Source organism: Gavialis gangeticus, unplaced genomic scaffold, assembly GCF_001723915.1.
Source record: "Gavialis gangeticus isolate Ggan-Ray unplaced genomic scaffold, GavGan_comp1, whole genome shotgun sequence".
Classification (NCBI taxonomy): domain Eukaryota; kingdom Metazoa; phylum Chordata; order Crocodylia; family Gavialidae; genus Gavialis; species Gavialis gangeticus.
In genome coordinates, this window is record NW_017729032.1 from 455,823 (window position 1) to 478,320 (window position 22,498).

A 22,498-nucleotide genomic window follows, 5' to 3' on the forward strand; every position below is an offset into this window, starting at 1 on the left:
CTGTACACAGTCTGCCAACACATGAGACCTTTACAGTCTTGACAACGGCCCTGGCTGTGTTCGCCCCTGCTGTAAGGCAAGGGGTAAAAAAACAAGTATTCCTTAGTTGTGCAAGGAGTATTGTACGAAGCAGAAAGCGAGAGGGTCTGTGGGCACATCTGGATTGTGTGCATGCAGGCTCCAGACACCACATCTCCTAGAAGCAGAAGAGCTGCCAAGAGCTCTCAGACATGCACAAATGAATGGTCAGGGCCGTATCCCCAGAGAAGCCTGTTTCCAACTTCCACCGGCTGCCTCAAAGTCACTTTAAATCACAACCACCCACACAGTTCAGATAACACCCTTCCCCTCCTTCCTGGAGCAGGCGGGGTTTGCTCACTAGTCTCCCTGCTGTCCAGACGCCTAGGGTGTTGCACAACCCACTGTGCTGTGAAGTTGGGTAAAAGCAGGAGGAAGACTTTGCCCTCTGCCACTCTCACTCCAGGTCTGCCCTCTGCCTGTCAAGCTGCCTCAGCAGTCCAAAATGAAGATTCAGTTTGCCCCTCTCTATATTCCTTTGAAGAGAAGGTTTCAAACTGCTGCGGTACTTCAATGGATCTTCAGCTTCTTGTTCCTAGGTAAGAGACTTTTTTTTCAATATGTGTGAAAAAGATGCTTCTCTGGAGGGGGAAAGCACTATGTGTAGGCACCTTGCAGAACCACCTATTACAGAGCTGGGAACTGGAGGCAAAATAAGGATAGTAAGGTCTCACCAAAGATTTTACAGCTGGTCTTTAGCAAGGCTAAATTATCACTCACACCCCAGTGTTATCAGTGCTTTATCGTGCTACACCCACTGTAGAGCAAGAGCAAGAGCAAGATACTTTTACAGGGAGCAAATGGCATGGGGTCAAGGGAATTTTTCCCTTCTAAACTATGCCCTTACCAGACTTGAAACATTCATGATCTTAAGAAGTCATCATGAAAGGTGAGAGGTGCATGTGCATGCGCATGCACACACACACACACACGCATGCACACACGCACGCATGAATGAAGAGAAATTCAGAAAATTAGGAAATACAGTTTTAAGAACAGAAGTGATGCTAATCTTCATCTGCACTCAGTGCCCAGATAGCCCAGCACATAGGTGCCATTAGGAACACCTTGCCTGCATGGGCCCTCCTCCCTTTTAGGTGTTTATCCTCTACCAAATGCAAAGACAGAGATTCGCCCTATTTACGGAGACCTGCTTGTGTGGCTCCACCTCATTTGGGGTTCCACTTCATTTAATTAAAACTCTCAAACTAAGCACAGGGACTTTGGGGACGTTCCCCTGCCTGAGCCCCTGTGCTTGGTCAAGCTCTTGCTTCTAATTTAGCATCTTTTTGCAGCTAATTTCTGTGGGAAGGACTACATGTGCTCTTCTCTTAATGTGATACAGGCTTACTGCACAGTAAAATACTGTGTAGTAAAGTACTGTGCAGTAAGACTTCCCTGGGAGTGTGTTTCACATGCACCCTGTTGGGAGCAAACCTGCTCCCAATGGCCATGTCCAGATGAGCGTGACTGTGCGGTACTAGCGCCGCAGACACTTCTGTGACACTACATACCGCACATTCAGGTGCTCTCCGCACTGCAAGGAAGCAGAGCAGAGCGGTTTTTTTGACTCCTGGATATCCAGGGGTAAAAAAAAACACACAGAGAAAAAAAGTGGACCAGCACACCTAGGGACAGCGCTGGCCACTCAAAAGCAGAGCTGGGCCACCCAGAGCCATGCTGCAGCTGCCAGCCAGGCTCTGAGCAGCAGAATTGCCACTGCTGCAGCCCAGGAGACCCCCAGGACCCTAGGTATGGCTGCTGGAGCCAGCCCAGCACTGGCCCCAGCCTCCCCTACCACCCCTAGGGTAACTTGCTGTGCACCACTGTGTGTTCCCTGCGGACAGCTAGCAGCGGCTTGAGCCAGGAGCAGAACAGGATGCATTGCTGCTGGTTGTCCCCGGGGAACCAAGCATCCACACCATGTGTGGACGCACCCAATGGGAGCAGCCTGGTACGGCAGTCAGGGGGAGCTCTAGGTCCCCTGGGGTGCTAGCTGGCAGGGGCACAGGGGGCCATTCCCAATGTGGATGGGGTGAGGAGAACTCTGTCGGCTGTAGTGGCAGCTGCCTCCTAACCCCGTGCACATTAGGGGGGGTCCCGATGTGCATGGGGCCAAAAGACGGCTGCTGTTGCAGCCAGCAGAGCTGTCCGAGCCCCACGCATATTGGGGGATGCAGCTATCCGTGAGTCCTGTGCCCGGTGGGGCTTCCCCACTCAGTGGGGGGTGGGGCTGAGACCTGTTTTGCTCCTTGGGCAGCTGCTGGCAAACCCCTAGTTGAGCGGGGAAGCAGACAGCTCCCCAGTCCTGGCTATGCTTGGCTTCTGACTCCTGTGGAGAGCTGGGAGCCACACAGTGTCGGGACACTGGGGGTCGGATCCTGGGAGAAGCCGGGAACTGAGCAGCCCTGGCACTGGGGACAGAGAACTCCCCCGTCTCCTGTGGCCCCTGCTGGTGCGGCTGACCGGGAGCAAATTTGCTCCCACTCAGTGTCTACACAAGTGCTACTGCACAGTTAATCTAGTACCTGTGTTTAAAGGTACTAACTGCACTAGACTGATTTACTGCACAGTAAATGTTGTGCATGCATAGACAGTGACACATTACTGAACAGTAGCTCAGTCTCGTGTAGACATGCCCAGTGCAACTTAAACTTTGCATCATTAAGGGTGTGTCTAGACATGCGTGGACATTTGTTTCCCCAGGGACAAGAAGCGGCGGCACATCTTGCGCTGCCACTTCTTGTCACCGGGAAGTGTCCATGCCACATGCACTTTGGTGCATGGCAGGTTACCCCGGGTCAGATAGGGGAGGCTGGGGCAGGCACTGTGCTGGGAGCCTCCCGGGGCAGCCTTACCTGGGAGCCTCCCAGGGCTGCAGCCACAGCCATTCTGCTGCATGGAGCCTGGACGGACCAGCTCCACTTTTCAGCAGCGTGCACTGGCTGAGTGTGCATTGCTCCATTTTGGGGGGTTTTTTTGACCCCTGGATATCCATGGGTCAAAAAAACCTGTGGAAGAAAAACCTGGCACAGCACACGCTCAGGCAGCATGCCCTTGCAGCGTGGAGAACCCCAGACTGCCTAATATGTGGCACCACAAATGCATTTGCAGCGCTACGTGCTGCACGATCACACTTATCTGCACGCACCCTAAGACTTTCCCTGTTGCTGGTCAAAAATAGACCCAGCCTCAGGGTTAGCTGTAAAAATGGGACCACAGTGCATGATGTTCATGTTGCAAGCATCTACAAAACTGCAGCACAGCCAACCATTGTAGAAGATCCCAGCGTGTGCCATCAGCAGCGGTGCTGTTTTGTTAGACACACAAAAAAAGGCAGTTTCCAGGGAAACAGTACAGCTCTGGAAAGGAAGCAGTGGAGAGCTCAGGAGCCTGGCAAACTTACTACTGCAACGCTCCTAGCAGGTTAGATGAGGGTGCAATGAAAATGAGACAGGCGTACTGTTTAATTGAGACCGTGTTTGCCGATGGCGTGAACATGGCCCTGGGAGACTGGAGACCTGGGGGCCAAGTCAACAGTGGATACAAAAGAGCTTGACTGTGCTGATTTACACTAGTGCCCAAGAGCTCCTGATTTTGCCCTTGTCCTTCAAGCCAAGCCACTTCACCTGGGATCTTAATCTGGTCAACACAATGTGTTACCTTGGATTGGACACTGCTGTTTGGGCAGGGGACACCAGGAGGCAGGAGGCAGCGATTTCCATGGGAAATCCAGGCCTGCAGACAAAGTGTAGGCTGAGCTTTGTTTGAAAACACAGCTTCCCAGACCTTAAATGCCAGAGGATGCAAGTGAAAGAGGAACAGGGGAAGAAACCTCGGTCAGACCCAGGTTGCTCTCCCTTTCAGCATCCCCTCTCTGCCCCTGTGTGACACTGGAGACTGGGCTGGATGGACCCAGTAAATGGCATTTATGTTCTACGTTCTTATGCTTGTGAGTGACTTTTTTGAACTCAATGCCCTGGGCCAGATTTGGGCTTCTAATGTGATGCTGTTCGGGCAGTACACTGCTGCTAATCTGCCCTCCCCAGCTCTGGGGGGAAGGTGCTGAGCTGAGACAGCCATAGCTTGCAGGTATATTCAGCGCCTGCCAGAGTCCTTCTGTGCTCTGGTCTAACCCAGGGGGTTCTCAACCTTTTTTGTACCAGGACCCATTTGTAAACATCAATGGCCAGTCCCAACCCCAGTAAATAGTTTAAGTAGAAAACAGCCCCTTGGGCCTGCCGGTGCCCCTCACTCCTGACCCATTGCTCCTTGCCCCCAGGCCCCAGCTCCCCAGCTTCCTATATGCTTGCGATTCACTTTTGGGTTGTGCCCCACAGGTTGAAAAACACTGCTTAGGCATCAGCAGCACAAGTTAGAGCAACCCAGAGGCTGTTTTAATCCACACCAGTACCCAGTAGCTGGGGAGTGAAGAATGGAAAGCTGGCATATACAGGCACTGGTCTTTCTCCCCAATAAAAGCCCTGCACAGGGCACAGCTCTGTGAAACCCAGACAGGGCAGGGTCTGCTCAGACAAGGCCCTCTGCTCCCCAGTTTGTAAGGCAAAGATAATCTCAACCTTCCTCCCTGGGAGCAGACAAGTTAACATCTGTCAAGGTATGGAAATCCTCCTGCCCTGAGGCCCTGCACTGTGCTGGAGCATTGACAGCACATTTGTAACAGAGTGAGCTGTTTAGCAGACCTAAGAGAGGATGTGTTCCTACCTAATTAGCAGGTACAATTTCCATGGATCCAAATCAGGAGTGAGACTACCAAAAACCAACCCAGATGTGTCAGTTTTAGAATGGGTGAATGAACAGAATAAATCCTGGCAACTTCTGCTGGGCGACTGCAGACCCATCCGTAGGGACCAAAACACAGCATGGTCCGTTCCATGGAAAAGTCCAGCTTTGACCTTCCTTTTGTCCCAAAGCAGAATGAGGACAATAATGTGGGTTTCCCACAGAATTAAGCCAAACATTTTAATTGTTGGGGGTTTTTTTTAATGGTTTTGGCCAAATAATTCATTTTTATTTGAGAGAGAAATCAAAAGTAAAATGCACTGGAAAATATTGCACATGAATGTTTCGACATTCGATTTCTGCAATGGGTGTCTCCGGAGGGGAAAGTATTGCCACACAAAAACCTTCCGCCTGGTCTGCATGGGGAAATGCTGTTTATTCCCAGAACAGCATGCCTAAGTACCCTCCTGGCTCACCAATTCAGGGTCCAGGCAAGCTCAGCTTGGCAGGGTCCTGCTAATGTCAAGACCACAGATGTTCTGGATTGAGCTGTGAGGTAACAGCTCTCAAGCTGGGCTAGGGACAGAAGTTACGCATAGACGGGTTTAAGTGATCAGAAACTGGTTTAAACCTGTAGCAGAACATAAGTTCGGTGCACATAAACCAGTTTCAAAATGGCCAAAACTGTTTTAAGATAAATCTGGTTGAATCAGAATTAACTGATTTGGGAAGAAACAGTTTATGCAACTTCTGTCCCAGACCTTCCTATTTTAAGTGAAATCAGAGTCCCCCAGCTTCCCTGCATGCTTTCAGCCATGTGAAAGGGAAGGGAGGGCTTTCTCTAGCGCCCCCTGGCGCCTAGCCTGAGCCACTGCAGGCATGTGCCTGCGTTTCTTGATTCAAAAGTGAACGACTATCCACTTGCAAATCGGTTCAAGCTCTGCAGGTTAGACTAACCTACAAAGATTGAATCAATTCAGGCTCGGGCTTCTTGAATGCCTGTCCCTAGAAGGGACAGGGACCTGTGCAGACTTTTAGCCAGAGAGCTGGGCAGAGGCCACTCAGTTTTGCTGCCTCTGGGTTATGAACCAACAGGGCAGCTGGGAAGTAGGGGGCACTGGGACCCCCTGTTTTTAGACAGGGTGCTGGCTAGCTCAGTGCATAAGCATGGCTATCTGACCTGCATGGCTGTGCCAGCTTTGGGGGTAAAGTCTGCTGCCACCTCTTTATTCAGAGGATAACATTATCTGCATTGCCAGTCAGCTTACATTTGCTCTTGGCACAGTGGGCACGTGAAGACAAGGAACAGCAAGAGTTTCCTTTGCTTCACACAGCACAGGGATCAGGGGAGAGGAGAAGAGGATCTCAGACACTTGTGAGCAGTTCTAGTCCCACCAAGCTCAGCAGTTTGCACCTCACCCATTAGAGGACTCATTCAGCCACCCTCAGTAGAGACCCCAGCTGGGTGGGCTGCCTTAGCTTGGACCGCAAGCCTACTCCAATTCATTGCCTCCCTCTGCCGTCGAGGCAGTGCACAGCTGACTCCAGGCTGGTCATGAGTCTCTGCCAGTAAGTATTTATCCTTGTTCTGCAGGCCCAGAGAGGACCTGGGACAAAAATGCATTGGGCTCCTGGGTTTAGCCCCTGTATCTGCAGACTGCCAACACTGCCGCAGACCATGGCTTTGGCTATCCTTGACAATGCAGATGTGATGTGGGTCAGTTGTGGGCACTAGACCCAACTGAATGGTGTCTTTAGCAGCCTGTTGGTACTGGACTAGGGCAGGAGCACAGCACAAGGCCTGCATGACCAGCTGCCCCATCCCTGTCCTAGACAGGGCCTTGATGACTCTCTACATCTTGGGCCCTTTTCAGAGGGGCAGATTTCACCCTGCAGCCATTAATCCAAGCTCAGGTGACGGGGAGGAGAAGGGACTGGGACACAATTGGCATTGATGCTTTCCCAAAGAGCCCCTTTGGCACCCAGTTACTATGGCACTGGGCACCTCACAATTGCTTAGGAGGGCAGTGTGTATGGTCATCGCGTGTGTATGGAGCCGCTGCTCAGCTGGGTGGGACTCAAACTGCTCACAAGGGTCGTCTGTCTGAGATCCTCCTGTAGACCAAACGAGGCAGCCCCGACAGGGAACTTCAGTGTGACTTGCTTCTGCTTGCAGTACAGGGATGTCACTTTAAGAGCATAGTAAGGCTGGCAGGCCAAAATAATCTACTTCCCCATGCACGTGCGCACACACAGACACACACACTTGCACACATGTTATTCTGCATCAACTCCCCTGAATTGCAGGGTCAGAGGGAAACACCGGGCACGAGAGAAGCCTGCGGGAAGCTATATAAAGCTGCACAAGGCATTTTTTTGGCGTTTCATTTCATGCCGCTGCTCCAGGTAGATCTAAGGGATCCATCAGTGCAAGGTGGCCTTTCTGAGCTTCAGCAGCTTGGCAGGATGATGCACACAGGCTCCCCCGGGGCCTCCAGGCTTCCCAGCCAAAGGCATGTCCCTGTGTTCACCCTAGCTACTAACGCACCAGAGGGAGTCTGAAGCAAACCAGCCAGGAGAGGCTGTGACTCCTGTTTCATGTATGATTAACTCCTGTTCCTGTCCAGGGTGGTAGAGACAGGAGCCTAGGGATCAAGGGGCATCTTAACAGTGCCTTGTAGAATCTAAATTAGTCTCTTTCATACCACGTAATTCATTAAGTGCTCCCATTGCCTTGCCAAATATAGTTATCCAGGCCCCGTGCTGGGTGCTGGGGCTAATAATGTGCCTACAGTAAGACACTTCTATTGCACCTTCCACCTTAACGCTCAGCAGCTCTGCCCCTCACCTTGATACCCCAGATAGGCATTAGCACCTTTGTTTGAGAGCCGGGGAACGAGAAGCCCGGAGGGAGCTATGCAACTTGCCCAAGGTCACACAGTGAGGCAGAAGCAGAGCCAATGGGTGAGACTGTGCTATGCTTCAGCTCAGGAGGAGGAAAGCTTTAAGGCTATCTTGCCCAGTTTCTTCAGTGCCAGGAGCTCCTACCCCCCGACAGGTCAAGCTCAGTTGCTCCTACTGTGCCTGCCCCAGCCGAATCCCGCTGCAGCAGGACACGGGGCTTTTGTAGCCTCTGTTTGCCCATTCAGGCTTTCCCTTGCCATGAAGGGGCTGGAGTAGGGGTGAACACCCGGGGTCCCCTAACTGCTGGGCAATGCTCACTAACCACCCATGCTGCGTCAAACAGAAAAGCCATCTAGCTCAGGGGTGCTCCACCTCCAGCCCACGGGATGAATGCAGCTCACGGAGCCATGGCATTCAGCCCCTGGGGCTCCCCATGGGTGAGGAAATTTGGAGGTGAGGGAGCAGTGGCAATTCATACCATCACCCCTCCCCTACTGCCAAGTCACCAAGCACTGGGCCACTAGATCCACGTGGTGGACCCACGTGGCGAGGTCACAGCTGGCCCCATCTGACATGTGAGGCAAAAAAAGGTTGAGCAGCGCTGATCCAGCTCAGCACCCTGGCTCCAACAGTGACAAGCAGAGGATACTTTAGAGCAGAGGAGTCAAATTTGTCCTGCCCCCGTGGCTGGATGCAGACCTGGCAGTGGCAGGGCAACCAGTAGTGGCAGGGATGGTGGCGGCAGGGCTAACAACCATGCCGGAGAGGGCCTCATAGCTCTGGATCTTTCAGCGGGCCCCACCTCCAGCTCCTGTCATTAGGGGTGTACCAAACTCAAGGAGGCAGCCGGTCAATTTTGTGGGCAGATTGCATGATCAGCTGCAATTTTCACAGAGTGGCGGAACCCCCCCCCCCATGAATCTGATTGGCTGAGGGGCCCTGGCAGTCCCGCCCCTCCCTGCACATTGCCAGGTGGCCCGAAACCATGGCTTAATTACGCTGCTTAAATTTGGGGAAGCCATTAATCCATGCATTATTCAACACGGATTACTGGCTTCCCCGGGTCTTCATCAGGGTAATTAAGCTGCCATTTGGGGCCATCCCCAAGCAGGGAAGCTGCAAGCACCTGGGTCCTGGGCCAGCTGTGGCAGGGAGCCTGCAAGCGGCTGCACCGGGGTCCACGGAGCCCTGGCCCATTGCTGGTGGCAGGTGCATTACAGCCCTAGCTGTTTCCCTGCCAGCTGCCCTGACGCATGCACCCGCTGGTGGCAGTGAGCCGGACCCGGGCTCCACGGACCCTGATGCAGTTGCCTGTAGGCTCCCCACCTCCTGCTGTGAGCCGCCCTGCTTTCCCCACCGTGCTCCAAGACTGTAGGGTGCACCAGCCTTTTCTCGGCTTGTTGGTAATTTTATTTATTTGTTTTTTGCTGCAAGCCCACCAAAATTGTGGAGCCTGTTATTTTTCGCAAAGCCCACCTGATTTAATATTTTCCACGTAAAACACGCAATCATGATTTCGATAGGTCCCTAGTACCTATCGTCCTCCACAACATCCTGGGCCAGTGAGTTCCACAGGTCCACCCTGCCCTGTGCACAACGGTACATCCTTTCGTTTGTCTGAGACTTCACCAGGGCCCCCCAAAGGGCCTTATTGCTATGGTTACAATGACGTGAATCTCCATATTGAGCTTTTAATAATGATCCAGGCATTGTACCGGCTTTAGGAAGACTTCATGCACTGAATTACAGCGGCTCCATATTCCACTTGCGCTGCACCTTGCTAGGGAGGTCTTTGTTCCTGAGATTAATTCATTCACTATTTCATGGTTTCCCTGCTTCTGCACTGCACTTTGCGGGGCAGAGTAGCGGGAGCGGAAGGGGTTATGGCAGCAGGTATTTGCAAATGAAGGTGAAGGTGGAGGGCAAATCGTGTAGAGCCGCTACCACTAAGCAGCATCTGCTTTTCTTGTTCTCCCCACTCTCTTAAAAACAATGCTAAGCAAATGGAGCAGAGCAGCATTATAATCACGTTCCATTGCCACCTGTGCCTGATGAGCCAGCAGTCCCTAGCTGATTCAGTCCTGCCAGGAGTCCCCAGCACTGCAAAATCCAGGTCATCTAGTGGATTCAGAGGACATTTTCTAATGAACCACACATTTTGCAGATTCCTGCCCCCTCATCTTCCCCCCCCCAACAAAAAAAAATGAATTAGGCCGTCATATATTGCAATGGCACTTTCAAAACCTGCAAGCCCTCTGCAAATATGCACTGCAGGTATAATGAACTAGGTCCTCAGCTAGCAGGGGGGAAAAATCAACATAGCACTGTATACATCAGAGCTCCTTGGCTGTTTCCCCTGTGCTTCTTAGACCCTCTAGAGCAGTGATTTTCAGCCTTTTTTCATTTGTGGAGCCCTACAAAATTTTGAACGGAGGTGCAGACCCCTTTGAATTGTAAGTGTGGGTATTCGTGTACTTCTGATTGATCGTAGTGAGCTTTTGTAGACCCCCTTAGACATAGTCTGCAACCCCCCAGGGGTTGAAAACCGCTGCTCTACAGAATGTATCAGGCAAGGGGAACACTAGCATTTTCCAGGCCAAGGTTAAATGCTTCAGTGTCCCACACAAAGGAGATCTTTTGTACAAGAAAGCAGCTTTTCATGTCAGTAAGAAGGGTGGGTGGACCTGTTAATATGATTCATAGGAGAAGGATGGGTGAATCCTTTTTGCACAAGCCCTAGGCATGTGCAAAAAGGATCCGCTGATCCCATCTGATCCCATCACTGTTTGACGTTTGCTCCTCTGAAGAGCTCCCCATTGATTTGGACTGGTGGAGTAAAGAAAATTCAGTAGGAAAGACGAGATCAGATATGAGAATGGTGTCAAATGGAGATGCAGCAGTTTAAACCCCGAGGAAAATGGGCCCTGTTTTGTCCACGTGAGTCTCATCAGTCCACTCCTTCTTCTTCTCTCCCCCAAAGCTGATAGATAGATTCCCCAGCCCAAGCCATCCCCAGCTTCACCTCAGGCTCCTCCTTCCTCCCTAAAACTTTCCTACACCCTGAGGTTTGAATACGGTTCTGTGGATCCCTTAGGGTTAGGGTTAGAGAGACCAATAAGCAATGACTGTGAGCCTCAGCACTTCTTGGTCAAGTCATGGCAGAGCCTGTTCTCCTAATGCAGTGATTCTCAACCAGGGTGCCGCAGCACCCAGGGTGCCTGGAGATCCTTTCAAGGGTGCCATACCATGTACTGTTAGGTTTGCAAATATAATTCACAAGATAAACCCAGCGATTTCAAATAGGAATCCATAGCTGTGGGCTTGCTGAGTTCTTTGCAACAGAAAAACTGCTCTAGTGTTTTACTATAATCAAAAAAAAAAGAGTGAAAACTAAGACCTGGCATTTTCTGTGGGGTGCCACAAGTCTAACAAGATTGACAACCACTGTACTAATGGTTCTCCCAGCCCAGCCAAAACCCTCTGGACATCTCCCAAGATGGGCTATTTCAAGTCCCATCTTCTTCCTGATGCATCTTCTCTGCAGTATTTTCTTTCAGGCAAGACCTCAGCCACAAAGCCATTAGCTCCCTGACTAAAATCCAAAGTTGCCTTGGGTCTCCCCTTTCAGCTGAGTTGCTCTGAAAAAGGTACCAGGAAGCTTTGAAGACAGGAGAGGAAGAGAAGAGCGCTTGCAAGTGTTAGGTTCCCAGTGCAAAAGCTATCGCTCTTCCTCATGGTCAGTCCAGGCCCCTTCTCTCCTTACAGGCATGGAGGGAAAGGGATGGGCATCATATGAGTTTATCACGGTCTTTGGGAGCACACATTCCAGTCCAGACTCTGCTCTTTTTTGCATGGACTCTATTCATGTGCAACCAAAACCAGGATTTAATCAGGAGCTCGGTAACAAGCAGTAACCCTCTTGACTGCCATGGAAACCAGGTTGAGCAGTCCCTCACTGGGGATGTTTTGTTCAGGGACACATACACAGCTATACAGAAAATGGAGAGAGATTACAGTATAGTCAGAGCAGAGCCATTTCCCTCCACCTATGCACCCCCCTCCCAGGCAGACACCACCAGCTGGTTCACTGAGGACCCAGGGATCCATCGCAGTCTTCCAGCACAACACTGCGCAAAACCCTCCAAGAGGCAACAGGCTCAGACCAGACGCTCAAACCTGCCCTACCCATGGTGGACAAGTAGAGACAGTCAAAAAACCAGAGGCTGAATCAATTCAATCTTCGCAGGTTAGTCTAAGCTGCATAGATTGAACTCAGAAGCAAGTGAACAGACGTTCACTTTTGATTCCAGAAATGCAGCCGCGTGCCTGCAGTGGGCCCAGGCCAGAAGCCGGGGGGTGCTAGAGCATACCTCCCTGCTTGGCTGGAGCAGACAGGTTGAGCCAAGGCTAACCTGCCCATCCTTTAAGGGGAGGGGTTGCAGAGGAGGTGCAAAGCATCTTGGGATACTGGGGGACTTTGCATTAACTGGAGGGGATTTCTAACAGAAGTTCAAAAGACCAATTTAACTTAAATCAGTTAAGTCTGACACTACTTCCATCCGGGTTTATCTTAAGCTGGTTTTGGCCATTTTGAAAGCAGTTTATGCGTGCTGAACTTCTGTTATGTTACAGATTTGAACCAGTGTCCAATCACTTATACCAGTTTTTGCGTAATTGCTGTCCCTAGCCAGTGGGTCTGGATCACAGTGATGTCTCCCATATGACCAGGTGATAACCCACTTAGAGATCACAGTAACCTAGGACGACTGTCCTAGACAGCGCCAGGTGAAGGAATCCCAGCCAGGCCGAGGTTGGAGCGGAGACGCAGTCTAGTGACCTGTCGACATGACTGGAGCCAGGATTTAAACTGGAGCCAGGACTGATTCCAGAGCTGGGATTTAAACCCTAGTGACTGGCATGCAGCATAGCAGCAAGTACCAGTGGCTAGGTTAGATCTAGCATCAGCAAGGATGCATAGGCAACATCGCAGGCTGCCCTCTCCTTTACGTGTCTGCCTCAGCAGCTCATCTGGGTTGCAGGGGTGGGGAGGAGATGAGTGGAAAAATAGAAGCATTGGCTACAGTAGCAGCTGCCTTCCTTGTGCAGAGAGACCAGGCAGGTAAGACTTCCCTTCTCCCCCCCCACTCTACACAGGTCAGCATACCTGCCCCAGGTGCTGAATGAACTTGCCGTGCCTCTGATACCCTGGTAGTAGGCAGAGACCTGGCTCTGCTATGTTCTCTCTCTAACACATACCATACAACAGCATCATTGCTTTACTTCCCTACCAGGTGCAGCACCATTCCCACCTTCCAAATTCAACAGAAGAGCCCCTGTAGGGATCGGTTATCCAGGTTGTAGCCGTATTGGTCTAGAGGCAAAAGGAATCAAAACTCATAGTAGAGGTGATATCTTTTATTAAACCAACTAGATTTTTGCAAAAAAAATAAAATAAAATTCTTGAATTGCAAACTTTCGGGCACAGGAGAAAAGATTGTAAACGTTTTCCTGGGTAGAAATGAAAGTTCATATTTCATGGGAGAGCTGAAGATGTGGTAAAATCTCCTGTTTGGAACAGTTCATTTTATATGCAATTTATATATTTTATATGCTTCTCCTGTGCCTGAAAAAGATATCACCTCTACCACAAGTCCTGATTCCTGTAGGGATCGTGTCTTTGTGTCTCCAACTGGGGAAGTGACTTCATTCTGGCCAGCACACAGCTAGCAAGATCAAACCCTAAAAAAAATCTTGTTTTCTCTGCTTACATCCACTGCCACCAAGATGCCTCTAAGGCTTGAAGTCCACGCCCAAATTGAATGCCTGCATCCTACCCAGCAAAACAGGCTGCTGTTTACACAGAAGTGGAATTTAATGAAACCCAACCCCAGCTCTGCAGCAATCTCCCATTACAAAATGAGAGATGGAGAGCTGAAGAAGCATTAATCAGAAAGAGGTAATTGCAAGATTAAAGTCTCACTTTGCTGATCAACAATTGAATCTAGCCAGGAACAATATTGCTTTCTTGTAACATGTACTTTGAGCTTTGCACACTGTAATCATAAAAGGGAAAAAAAAGGTAATTAGATATTACACAATTTTGCAGCAGATTTGTTTACATGGCTCACTGGCGCGTTAGGAAGAATGCAGCTGATGGTGTTCTCCATCTAGTGCTTTCGTACATCGGCTGGTCCCTAGAGTCTCATTTAGCTTTGGGCAAAATGTTCCCCTAGGGTTACAACTGCTTTCTGCACCTGAGTCTCAAGAGGTCATTTGCAAAATGAGATCTCCAGGTTTTAAAGGAACACCGCCAGGCGAAAGGTCCTGGATCCTTCCAGCCTGGAGCTCAGTACGATATTCCCACTGAGCGCGGTGTGCTTGCCACAGGTATGGTTTTGTATGTGGGCTGCTGCCTGGGTATGCTCATCCTTTGTGATGCAATTAAGATGTTGCACATGTGAGCATTTCTGCGAGCCCTAGGAAATTTTGGGACGCCATTTCGACTATAAAGAGGATTATATGACCCGTTGCAAAACACGTGTGCTAATCCAGAGCTACATATATTCACCCTGGTGGAAACAGTCTGTTTTGTCATGGCTTATACAGCAGAGGCAGGCAAGGTCTGGCCCGCAATGGACTCCACGTCCCAGCAGGCCTTGCCTGTGTCGCTGTGGCCAATTTCCACAGAGACCCCAGGCATTGAATAGCCAAAAACTGGCACATGCATAGGCGCTGAGTACGCGGGGGCCCGAGGGAAGAGGGTAGGTTGACCAATTGTCCTTAATTGGGCAAGACAGTCCTGAAATGGGAACATCAGGTCCCAGTCCCAGGTTGCATAACTCTGGGACAGCATTTTTCCCAGATTCCCAGTATTGTACAGGCATCCAGGTTTTCTGCTCACCACAGAAAAATGTAGGAAAGGGCAGGCTTCCTGTTGCAGTCCAGCAGATTTCCAGCCTGCCAGGGGCTGTGAGGCGCAGGAGGGTGCCACGTGTATGTGTATGCACGCGCACATGCATGTGGCCAGGAATACAGCCCCAGGCAGAGGTAGAGAGCAGCTCCCGCAGCTGCATGCAGTGAAGTCTATGGGGGGGAGCAGATTGAGGGAGGGAGTGGGGCAAGGGCTGGCCCGGGGGGTGCTGCCCAGCCAAGGTGATGCATGGGGTGGGGGGGTATCAACTTAGCCCCGGCAAAAATGAAAGTTGGCACCTATGGGCACATTATGTGATGGAGCTGGGAGGACACCCATCACTGGAAGGCTTTTATCAGGTTAGACAAATATTTTGGGGGAGGGGAGGGGGACAGTCAAAGTAAAGGGTTCCCAAAGTTTTCTCCCTGAAGGGCCATTGCAAAGGGGCAGCCCTGGGTGGTGGGCCACACTGGATCTATGACCTTGGGTGGGATGATCTAGTCCTGCTTTGAGCAGGGGGTTGGACTAGATGTGACAGTCTAGACTAGATTTTCTTCGATACTATGACTCTGGGATGCTGTGATTTAACTAGTCAAACAGTAGTGCCAGGCTGCGGGCTGCATCAAAGGGGATGCAGGGATCCTGGACTTCAGGGGGTATCCTTGAGAACAAGGAGTTGAACTGGACAACATTTTCAGGTCCCTTCTAGCCCTATACTTCTAGGACTTTTTAAGCTTGCATAGACCCAGGTTTTAGCCCTTCAGCAGTGCCCCTGGTGCCTGCCCCATTTAGAGCTCCAGTAAACCAGCTGCAAAGGCCCACGGGGCTGGGGTGCTCCCTCCACATCGACCCCTCGCTGGAGGGACTCGGTGATGCAGAGAACCCAGCATCCGTCGTGTCGTGCTAGAGATTTCCCTTTTAACCACAGAACCGAGGCATTAGCCCCAATCTGCTTCCTGAGACCTCTGGCCACGGTGGGGTATCACTTGTGGTCAGCTGGCATCCAGCAGCAACAGAGAAAATGTTCTGCCAAATGCTCTTTCTTCGCCTCGTAACCCCAGCCAGGTCCGGGTCACGCGCTGACCACCCTGTTTTTGTCTCAGCTCAATGCTGCATGATCCTCTTCGTCGGCCTCCTCTTCACTCGCTTGTGGCTGGTCAGCGTCTTGTATGCAGCGTGGTGGCTGCTGGACTGGGACACGCCGCACAAAGGTGGGAGACGGAATCAGTTCCTAAGGAAAAGCATCGTCTGGAGATACATGAGGGACTATTTCCCCGTCACCGTAAGTTCACCCCGAGCGGAAGCCCATCTCAACACACGCTGAAGCCAATAGAAAGGCCTCAGTTATTCCCTTAAAGCCTTGAGAGGTGGGACCAGGGCTGCTTAGCACTGGGCCTAACAAGTCAGAAGGAGACTCAGCTGCATCCCAGTGGCTTTGACGGTCGCAGTCCAGGGCACAGGGGAGGAGTGAGGAGCAAGCGGTTTTTTTCCTGGTGCTCAGACTTACAAGATCTTGCAACAAAATGTAGCGTGGCATTTTCACAACCAAGTGCTTAAATCAGCTTGGCTTTAGGTGCATGGCGTTAGGTGTCTAAGTAATCTTTGTGCAGTCCAGAAGAGAGGAGAGACGTCTCATTGTCCTGTGTTGCCGTTTGTACGGCTAAAGTTTTATCCCCGTGCCTTCTTCCTCGATTTTCCTAAGTTTACAACAGCATGTGAAGGCAAGGTTGGATTAGCTCTCAGGAACTCCTGTGCTTGGATCATACCATTCTGTGTGGAGAGGCACCTGCTAAATTATTGATGTTGCAACAGAGAAGTACACTGGATAGCCTCAGGGATTGTGTTACACGCCTCTGGAAATGCAGGTACATGGCATTAACATGCACGGCTGGATTTCAGCTCTGTTCTTTATACCACAGCCCATGGGTGGATCTAGGATTTTCAAAAGCGGGGTGTAGATGGAGTGGGGCATCATCAGTGGAGGACTGGAAGAGGGCCAATATTGTGCCCATCTTCAAGAAGGGGAACCGTGAGGACCTGGGAAACTACAGGCTAGTTTGCTTAACTTCTATTACAGGAAAAATCCTAGAAATATTCATCAAAGTGGTGCTGTTCCCCCGGGCACCACTTGGAATAATGGCCACAAGGAATAATGGCCACAAATTGATTGAGAGCAGGCTCAGGCTTGATATCAGGAGGCATCACTTTATGGTTAGGGCTGCCTGGCTCTGGAATGGGCTCCCAAGGGAGGTGGTGCGCTCCCCTACCTTGGGGGTCTTCAAGAGGAGGTTGGATCGATATCTGGCTGGGGTATTATGATCCCAGCACTCGTTCCTGCCCAGAGCAGGGGGTCAGACTTGATGATCTGTTAGGTCCCTTCCAACCCTAGAAACTATGAAATATGGCACATATCTGTCTCCCCTTGAACAGAAATTAGTAGCTTTTATTCTAATAGTCTAGGGGCCTACTGCTATATTGTCCAGGTTAAGATCAAAGCAAAAACAACTATAACTTTACTGGACTGTCTACTAATTTGCTAGACTCTATATCTAGTTTAAAAACACGCAAGGAAGTAGGCCAAAAAATGGTTAAAATAGTCCAAAGATAGTGTACTGTTAGTTCTCTTGTCATTATAGTTTAATGTACATCCCTCATTCACATTTGTAAAATGCAATTTGGTCTTCCAAAGCATCTTCACAGTGTCACCAAGACTTCCCCGTCAGGCATTTCTACACCTGAGTTCATATGACTACACCCAAGGTAACATTTTTGGCTAGAGCTAAAAACAGACTACAGGGCGGTGAAATAAAAGAGTCACAGTACCAGGAATGGCTAACAGGCAGCAGCACTGCAGAAGGAAGGATACTTTGAAGAGTGGACCAGAGAGACCAGTAAAAAAGAGAGAGGGTCATTAACACCTATGGAATGAAAGGAGATTAGTAGGAACGAGGTGGATTAGAAAGCACCACGAAGTCAATTGCCTCTGCACTGCCTGAATAGAAATGCCACTGCCCCTCCCAGGCAGTTGGTTTTCAACTTCTAAAGTTTTAAAGTTTGGGTACAGCAAGAATCAAAGGGGGGGGGTACAACTACACCACCTCACCCCCCATCCCCAGCTCCACCCCTGCCACAGCCGCAATTTCCATGAATGCCTGGAACCATTTGCAGGGCCCATCACAAGCATTTAGTCAGTCCGAAGTCAGCACAGCAAGGAAAAGCAACATCCTACAGAGTCAGCGAGTGAGTGACTGGCAGAGACCAGCCTAATTGAGAGTCTGGGCACCTACAGGTCATGTGGCAGGATGTGCCTCTTTAAGAAACCCTTCATGAAGCAAATACTGTGTCTCTACTGGCTCCACACTACTCCCAAGGGACCGATCTCCAGAGGGGTGGCAGGGGACCTCTCTGGCATGTGAGGGGGGGCAGAGCTAATTTTTCAGTAGCAGCTGTAAGAGCAGCAGGGAGCTCATATAGACATACCCAAGCGAAACAGCCCTCAACCCTCCCCAGATAATACTGTCTCCTTCCTCGGGAGATCCCTAGAAGTAGGGCAGGCAGCAGAGGCCTCAGGCATGGCCATGCCACCAAAAAGCAGGTCCCACCCATTCACTCTCCCACTGTAGATGCCACGTCCCACAAAAGAAGCAGCGTTGGCCACAGAGCGCTGTCAGGTATGCGCCTGGGTCCAGCTGACACCAGTTGGATCCGGGAACAGTGCCTCCAGTGTAGCACATGGAGGCACAAAACACGTCCCCTGACCGCCCTCATCTACTAAGCCACAGTTCAAAGCACGTGAATCGCCAAGTCTCAGCCTTGTTACAGAGATGGAGACAGGAATTGGTGTGCAGCGCTTGGCTTCATCAGCACAGTCCTGGCATGCCCCTGTGCAGAGCCAAAAGTAAATACTTGCAGGGATCAGGGATGCTTGTGTTTGGGGCTCGTGAGTTTGGCCATTACCCTGGCAAGACACTCAGGGCCGGCACTGAGAGCGGACAGGTGAGATAATGTCAGATGTAGGTGGGTTTGCCAACCCATCTTTTGTAAAACAGTCCAGAATCGCATCTGGCATTTCCAAGCTGTGCAGGGGGGGGATGTGTCCCCACAGACTGTGCCTCCTTGCATTTTAGCATTGGCTCCTCCACACCTGGCATACTTTGGTTTTGCACTTTCCGTTCAGAAACATTTAGTGAATGAGTCCAGCCTGGCCAAGCGCTCTGTGCCAGAATGGCAGCATGGAGTGGTATTTTGTAACCAGCACGCAAATGAGATTGGGTTTTTTCTCCCCTCGTTACTAGCATTGCAATACCAAAAAAGGAGGTGGAAATCAAGGAGGTTCCTTTTCTCCAGGACACGGTGACTCTGTGCATCCAAGGCTGGAAGGGGGATATTATGTCTGTTTTTGCTCTCTGTCCCCAGCATAGAGGTCAGTGAGGCCGAGCCCCGCAGGGGGAAGGAAACAGCAATAAGACGTGGTCAGCGCTACTTAAGTGGCATGTGGCTCTGTGCTAATGGGGACTGTCTCTCCCAAGACCGCTAGGTAACAGCTACGCCTGCTCTTGGTCAGGTGCTCGCAGAGTGAAGTGGCTTTGCTGTCACGTAGCCAGTCGGTATCAGATAAAGGGAGGGCGTGCGGTATCTGCAGTATCTTGAATTTGCTCCAATTTCAAAGTCCGCCAGGCAGAGGAGAACAGCATATCCACCCCTCTAGCTACTGCAGTTAAACCAGAGTAAGTCTGAGTCAGCCTGTTCAGCTAAGTTTGCTGCCCCGCCAGCCAGCCTTCCTCCCTCATATCAAAGGGAGCTTTTCTACCAGTTTTCAGGGGGCCCCAAGCTGACAAATCCTCTTTTCCTTTCCCACAGCCCAGGCATCAGGGAATCACATTATGCTCGCTCTGGGAGAAAGAGGAGCACAGCCCCTGGAAGCTGGCATTCACTAAGCTTTACCATAAGGCAGAGTTTAAAGACTCTACCGTTTTAATAGGGGTTTCCATCGAAGTTGCCTTTGCTGCACATAGAGAGCAACAGGCAACACCAGTTTGTGGGAGGGTGTTTTTTAAGCGGCACCACGAGTGGTGCAGTACCATCGCCTTGCAGTAAAGCAGCTGCTGCCTCAGTTTCCCTGCAGCTGTTATGCAGTGCATGGACTCCTCTTCTTCCTAGAAGAAGCCCCCTTGGATCTCAGAGCTGGGACCTGTCCACTCCCATTTTGGCTCAGGGCTCATAGGCTCCTTTGACATCAGGCAATTTGTGCAGCGTCTCAGGAGAGACACATAAACAGTTCCCACGCTCCCACAGTGCTTGGCTTTCCAGCTCAAACCACCCCACTTTTCCGCAGTTCCCTGGCTGCCCACGGAGACCTCCTATCTCATCCCTTCCCCAGCCCAGCCCAGCTGTTGTTGCTTATATTTTCCAAAAAAAACCCCCAAAAACCACACAATAAATGCTCCCTCTTCTTTAATTGATCCATCCTGTTTTCTGCAGCGTGCTCTTATATAGCTCTGCTCTATTTCCCAGAATGCATTGCTGCCCAGCCTACAACTCCCATAGTCATTTTGAGTTAGAGCCAGGATGCTGTAGCTCTAAGGAACCAGAGCACCTGGCCTAATACACCGGCTGCCCACTCTGGGATAGCTAGACTTCTGGAAAAGAGCAATTGGATTGTATTGTACAGGCTGGCTAGGAAAAAAAAACCCTTGGAAAGTTACTATTTGCTTTTATTTCTATACAGATTGGGTTTATCTTGGGGCTGTCATTGTCCTGTGCTTTGAATCCCATTAAAACAGACACAGGGACAGTCCTCTACATGGGCAGCATGAATAGGACTTCACTCGCACCAGACCTGACGGTCCCAGAGAAAAAGTGTTACCACAATACGTAGGCCGTTAGGTCTGGTTGTGTCAGGGTTGAGGGTATTTTCAGTGGAGTTTAGATTATGGATTGTATGGGATAGTTTGAATAAGGAGGAGGTTGGACTAAATGTGACCTCTGGAGGTCCCTTCCAGCCCGACTTCTCTATGTTTCTATAATACTTTGCATTTTTGGGGGGATGTTGGTTATAGCCATGTGGGTCTAAGAACATAAGCAGACACGTTCTTTGGATAAATGTGATATCTTATATTAGGCCAACTAAATAGTGGGAAAATTGTTCTTTGCAAGCTTTCAGGTACAAACACTCCTCTTCGGGCTTAGGGAGAGTCTGCTGGTGTTCGTGGAAGGGGGGATCTTGACCAGTGATAACATGTAGCTGGTAAAAGGTAGAGCGGTTACCTGGGGTTTTGGGATGGCAGCCCCACCTACCTGTCTTGCACCTATTAAATCCCATCCCCTCTGATCTTCCCTGCCAAGCATTTGCATTTTCACAGACCTGCATTTTGCATATTTCTATTCCACCCAGGTGAGCACACAAACACCAGCAGACACTCCCTACGCCTGAAGAAGGGCGTTTGTGCCCGAAAGCTTGCAGAGAACAAGTTTTCCAACTATTTAGTTGGTCTAATAAAAGAGATCACATCTACCCAAAGAACCGTGTCCATCTATGATACCTCACGGGTACTTAAAGTAGGACAGTGGGCTAGTACCTCTGTAGGATGCCAGAATAAAAGGCTGGGAGTGGCGGTGGGAAGGGAGAGGGGAATCCTCCTCTCTGTTCCTCTTAAATATGAGCAGAAAGAGCGGAGTCGATTTAATTATATCTCCCGGCATCTCTCTCCAGGCTGCCAGTTTGCTTATTCTCTACTCCATCCCAAGATGCAGCCTAGGAGATCTGAATTTGCGTGCGGAAAATAGATGTAGAAAATAGATGTGACCAGAAGAGGGCCCCTTGCCTTTAAGTTTTACTTCACGGCAGCATTTCAGTGCCAGTGCCAGGTGATACTGCTGTTCTCAGCATGTCACGGCAGCTGACGAAGTAGGCTCTTGCCTAAGGAAGGTTATGCATTTCTGAACGGGTTAGTCCAGAAGGTGCCACCCTGCCCTGCCTTTTGTTTTCTGTGCAACCACTGGACGGTGCAGCAGAGCGATACGTCCCATACAGCACTTGCACACATACGGCCCCCAGACTGCATGCAACCTGTCTGGGCAATCCCAGGGGCCCATCATAATCCTTTATGGAGACAAAGGATTTGAAAAGCCAGCCGGTGAGTTCTGTGTCCTCGCTGCACAGCGATGGGTTGATGTGCCCTTGCCCTTGGGTGTGAGGTCCAGGTTTCCACTTGCCAACATGCATTTGATCCGAGTGCAGCGGCAGCCCTCCATTGGAAAGTGCCCACCCGAGCGACCCTCTGTAAAGGGACCGATGGCTTGAAGTCGCAGCAGTTAGATTGGCTGTCGGGAAACACTTCCCCACTGTTCGAGCAGGGCGGCAATGAGATAGGTGCTTGGGGGGGTTATGGAGTCTCCATCATGGGACGTGTTCAAGGACAGTCCCTGGTTGGGGATGATCTGAGCGCAGTGATGACTGTGTCCTACTATAGGTATTTCCCATGCTTCTGGGTGTTGCTGGGGCTGGAGGGGAGTCCTACTCAACCATCCCCTTTTCTGCTACATTTGCCAGGGTTGGTTTTTTTTAAGCCTTCCTCAGAGGCTTTGGGTGTTGGCTGCAGCCAAGGTTGAGGATTGACTGGCCTGTGCCAATCCTCCTGCTGGGACTTAAAGCCAGGGGTTCCTGGCTACTGGAGGGTCTTGCCCCTCTGCTCAAGGCCTGACCGATCATCCTATTTGGAGTCAGGAAGGCATTTTCTATGGAGGTGTTTAGTGGGAGGCATGGGCCTCTTCCCTGAGATGTCTTGAGTGTATATTAGCAACCTTCTCCAGCAGCAGGACGTGGCTGCTGTGGTCCCCCTCCTTCACTTGTGGCAGGTTAAG

The 22,498-nt window shown here is 50.7% G+C and overlaps 1 protein-coding gene across 1 annotated transcript in view; it reads left to right on the top strand.

Annotated features, from left to right (window-relative positions):
- The first annotated feature begins 411 nt into the window (after positions 1–411).
- The window catches only part of LOC109302924 (2-acylglycerol O-acyltransferase 2-A-like), a 51,371-nt gene continuing 29,284 nt past the window's right edge, over positions 412–22,498 (top strand). Inside the window, exons 1-2 of the mRNA XM_019524886.1 lie at positions 412–617; positions 15,739–15,917. Coding sequence (XP_019380431.1) covers positions 524–617; positions 15,739–15,917 — 273 coding nt within the window. The 5' untranslated portion in view covers positions 412–523. The remainder of the gene's footprint in view (positions 618–15,738; positions 15,918–22,498) is intronic.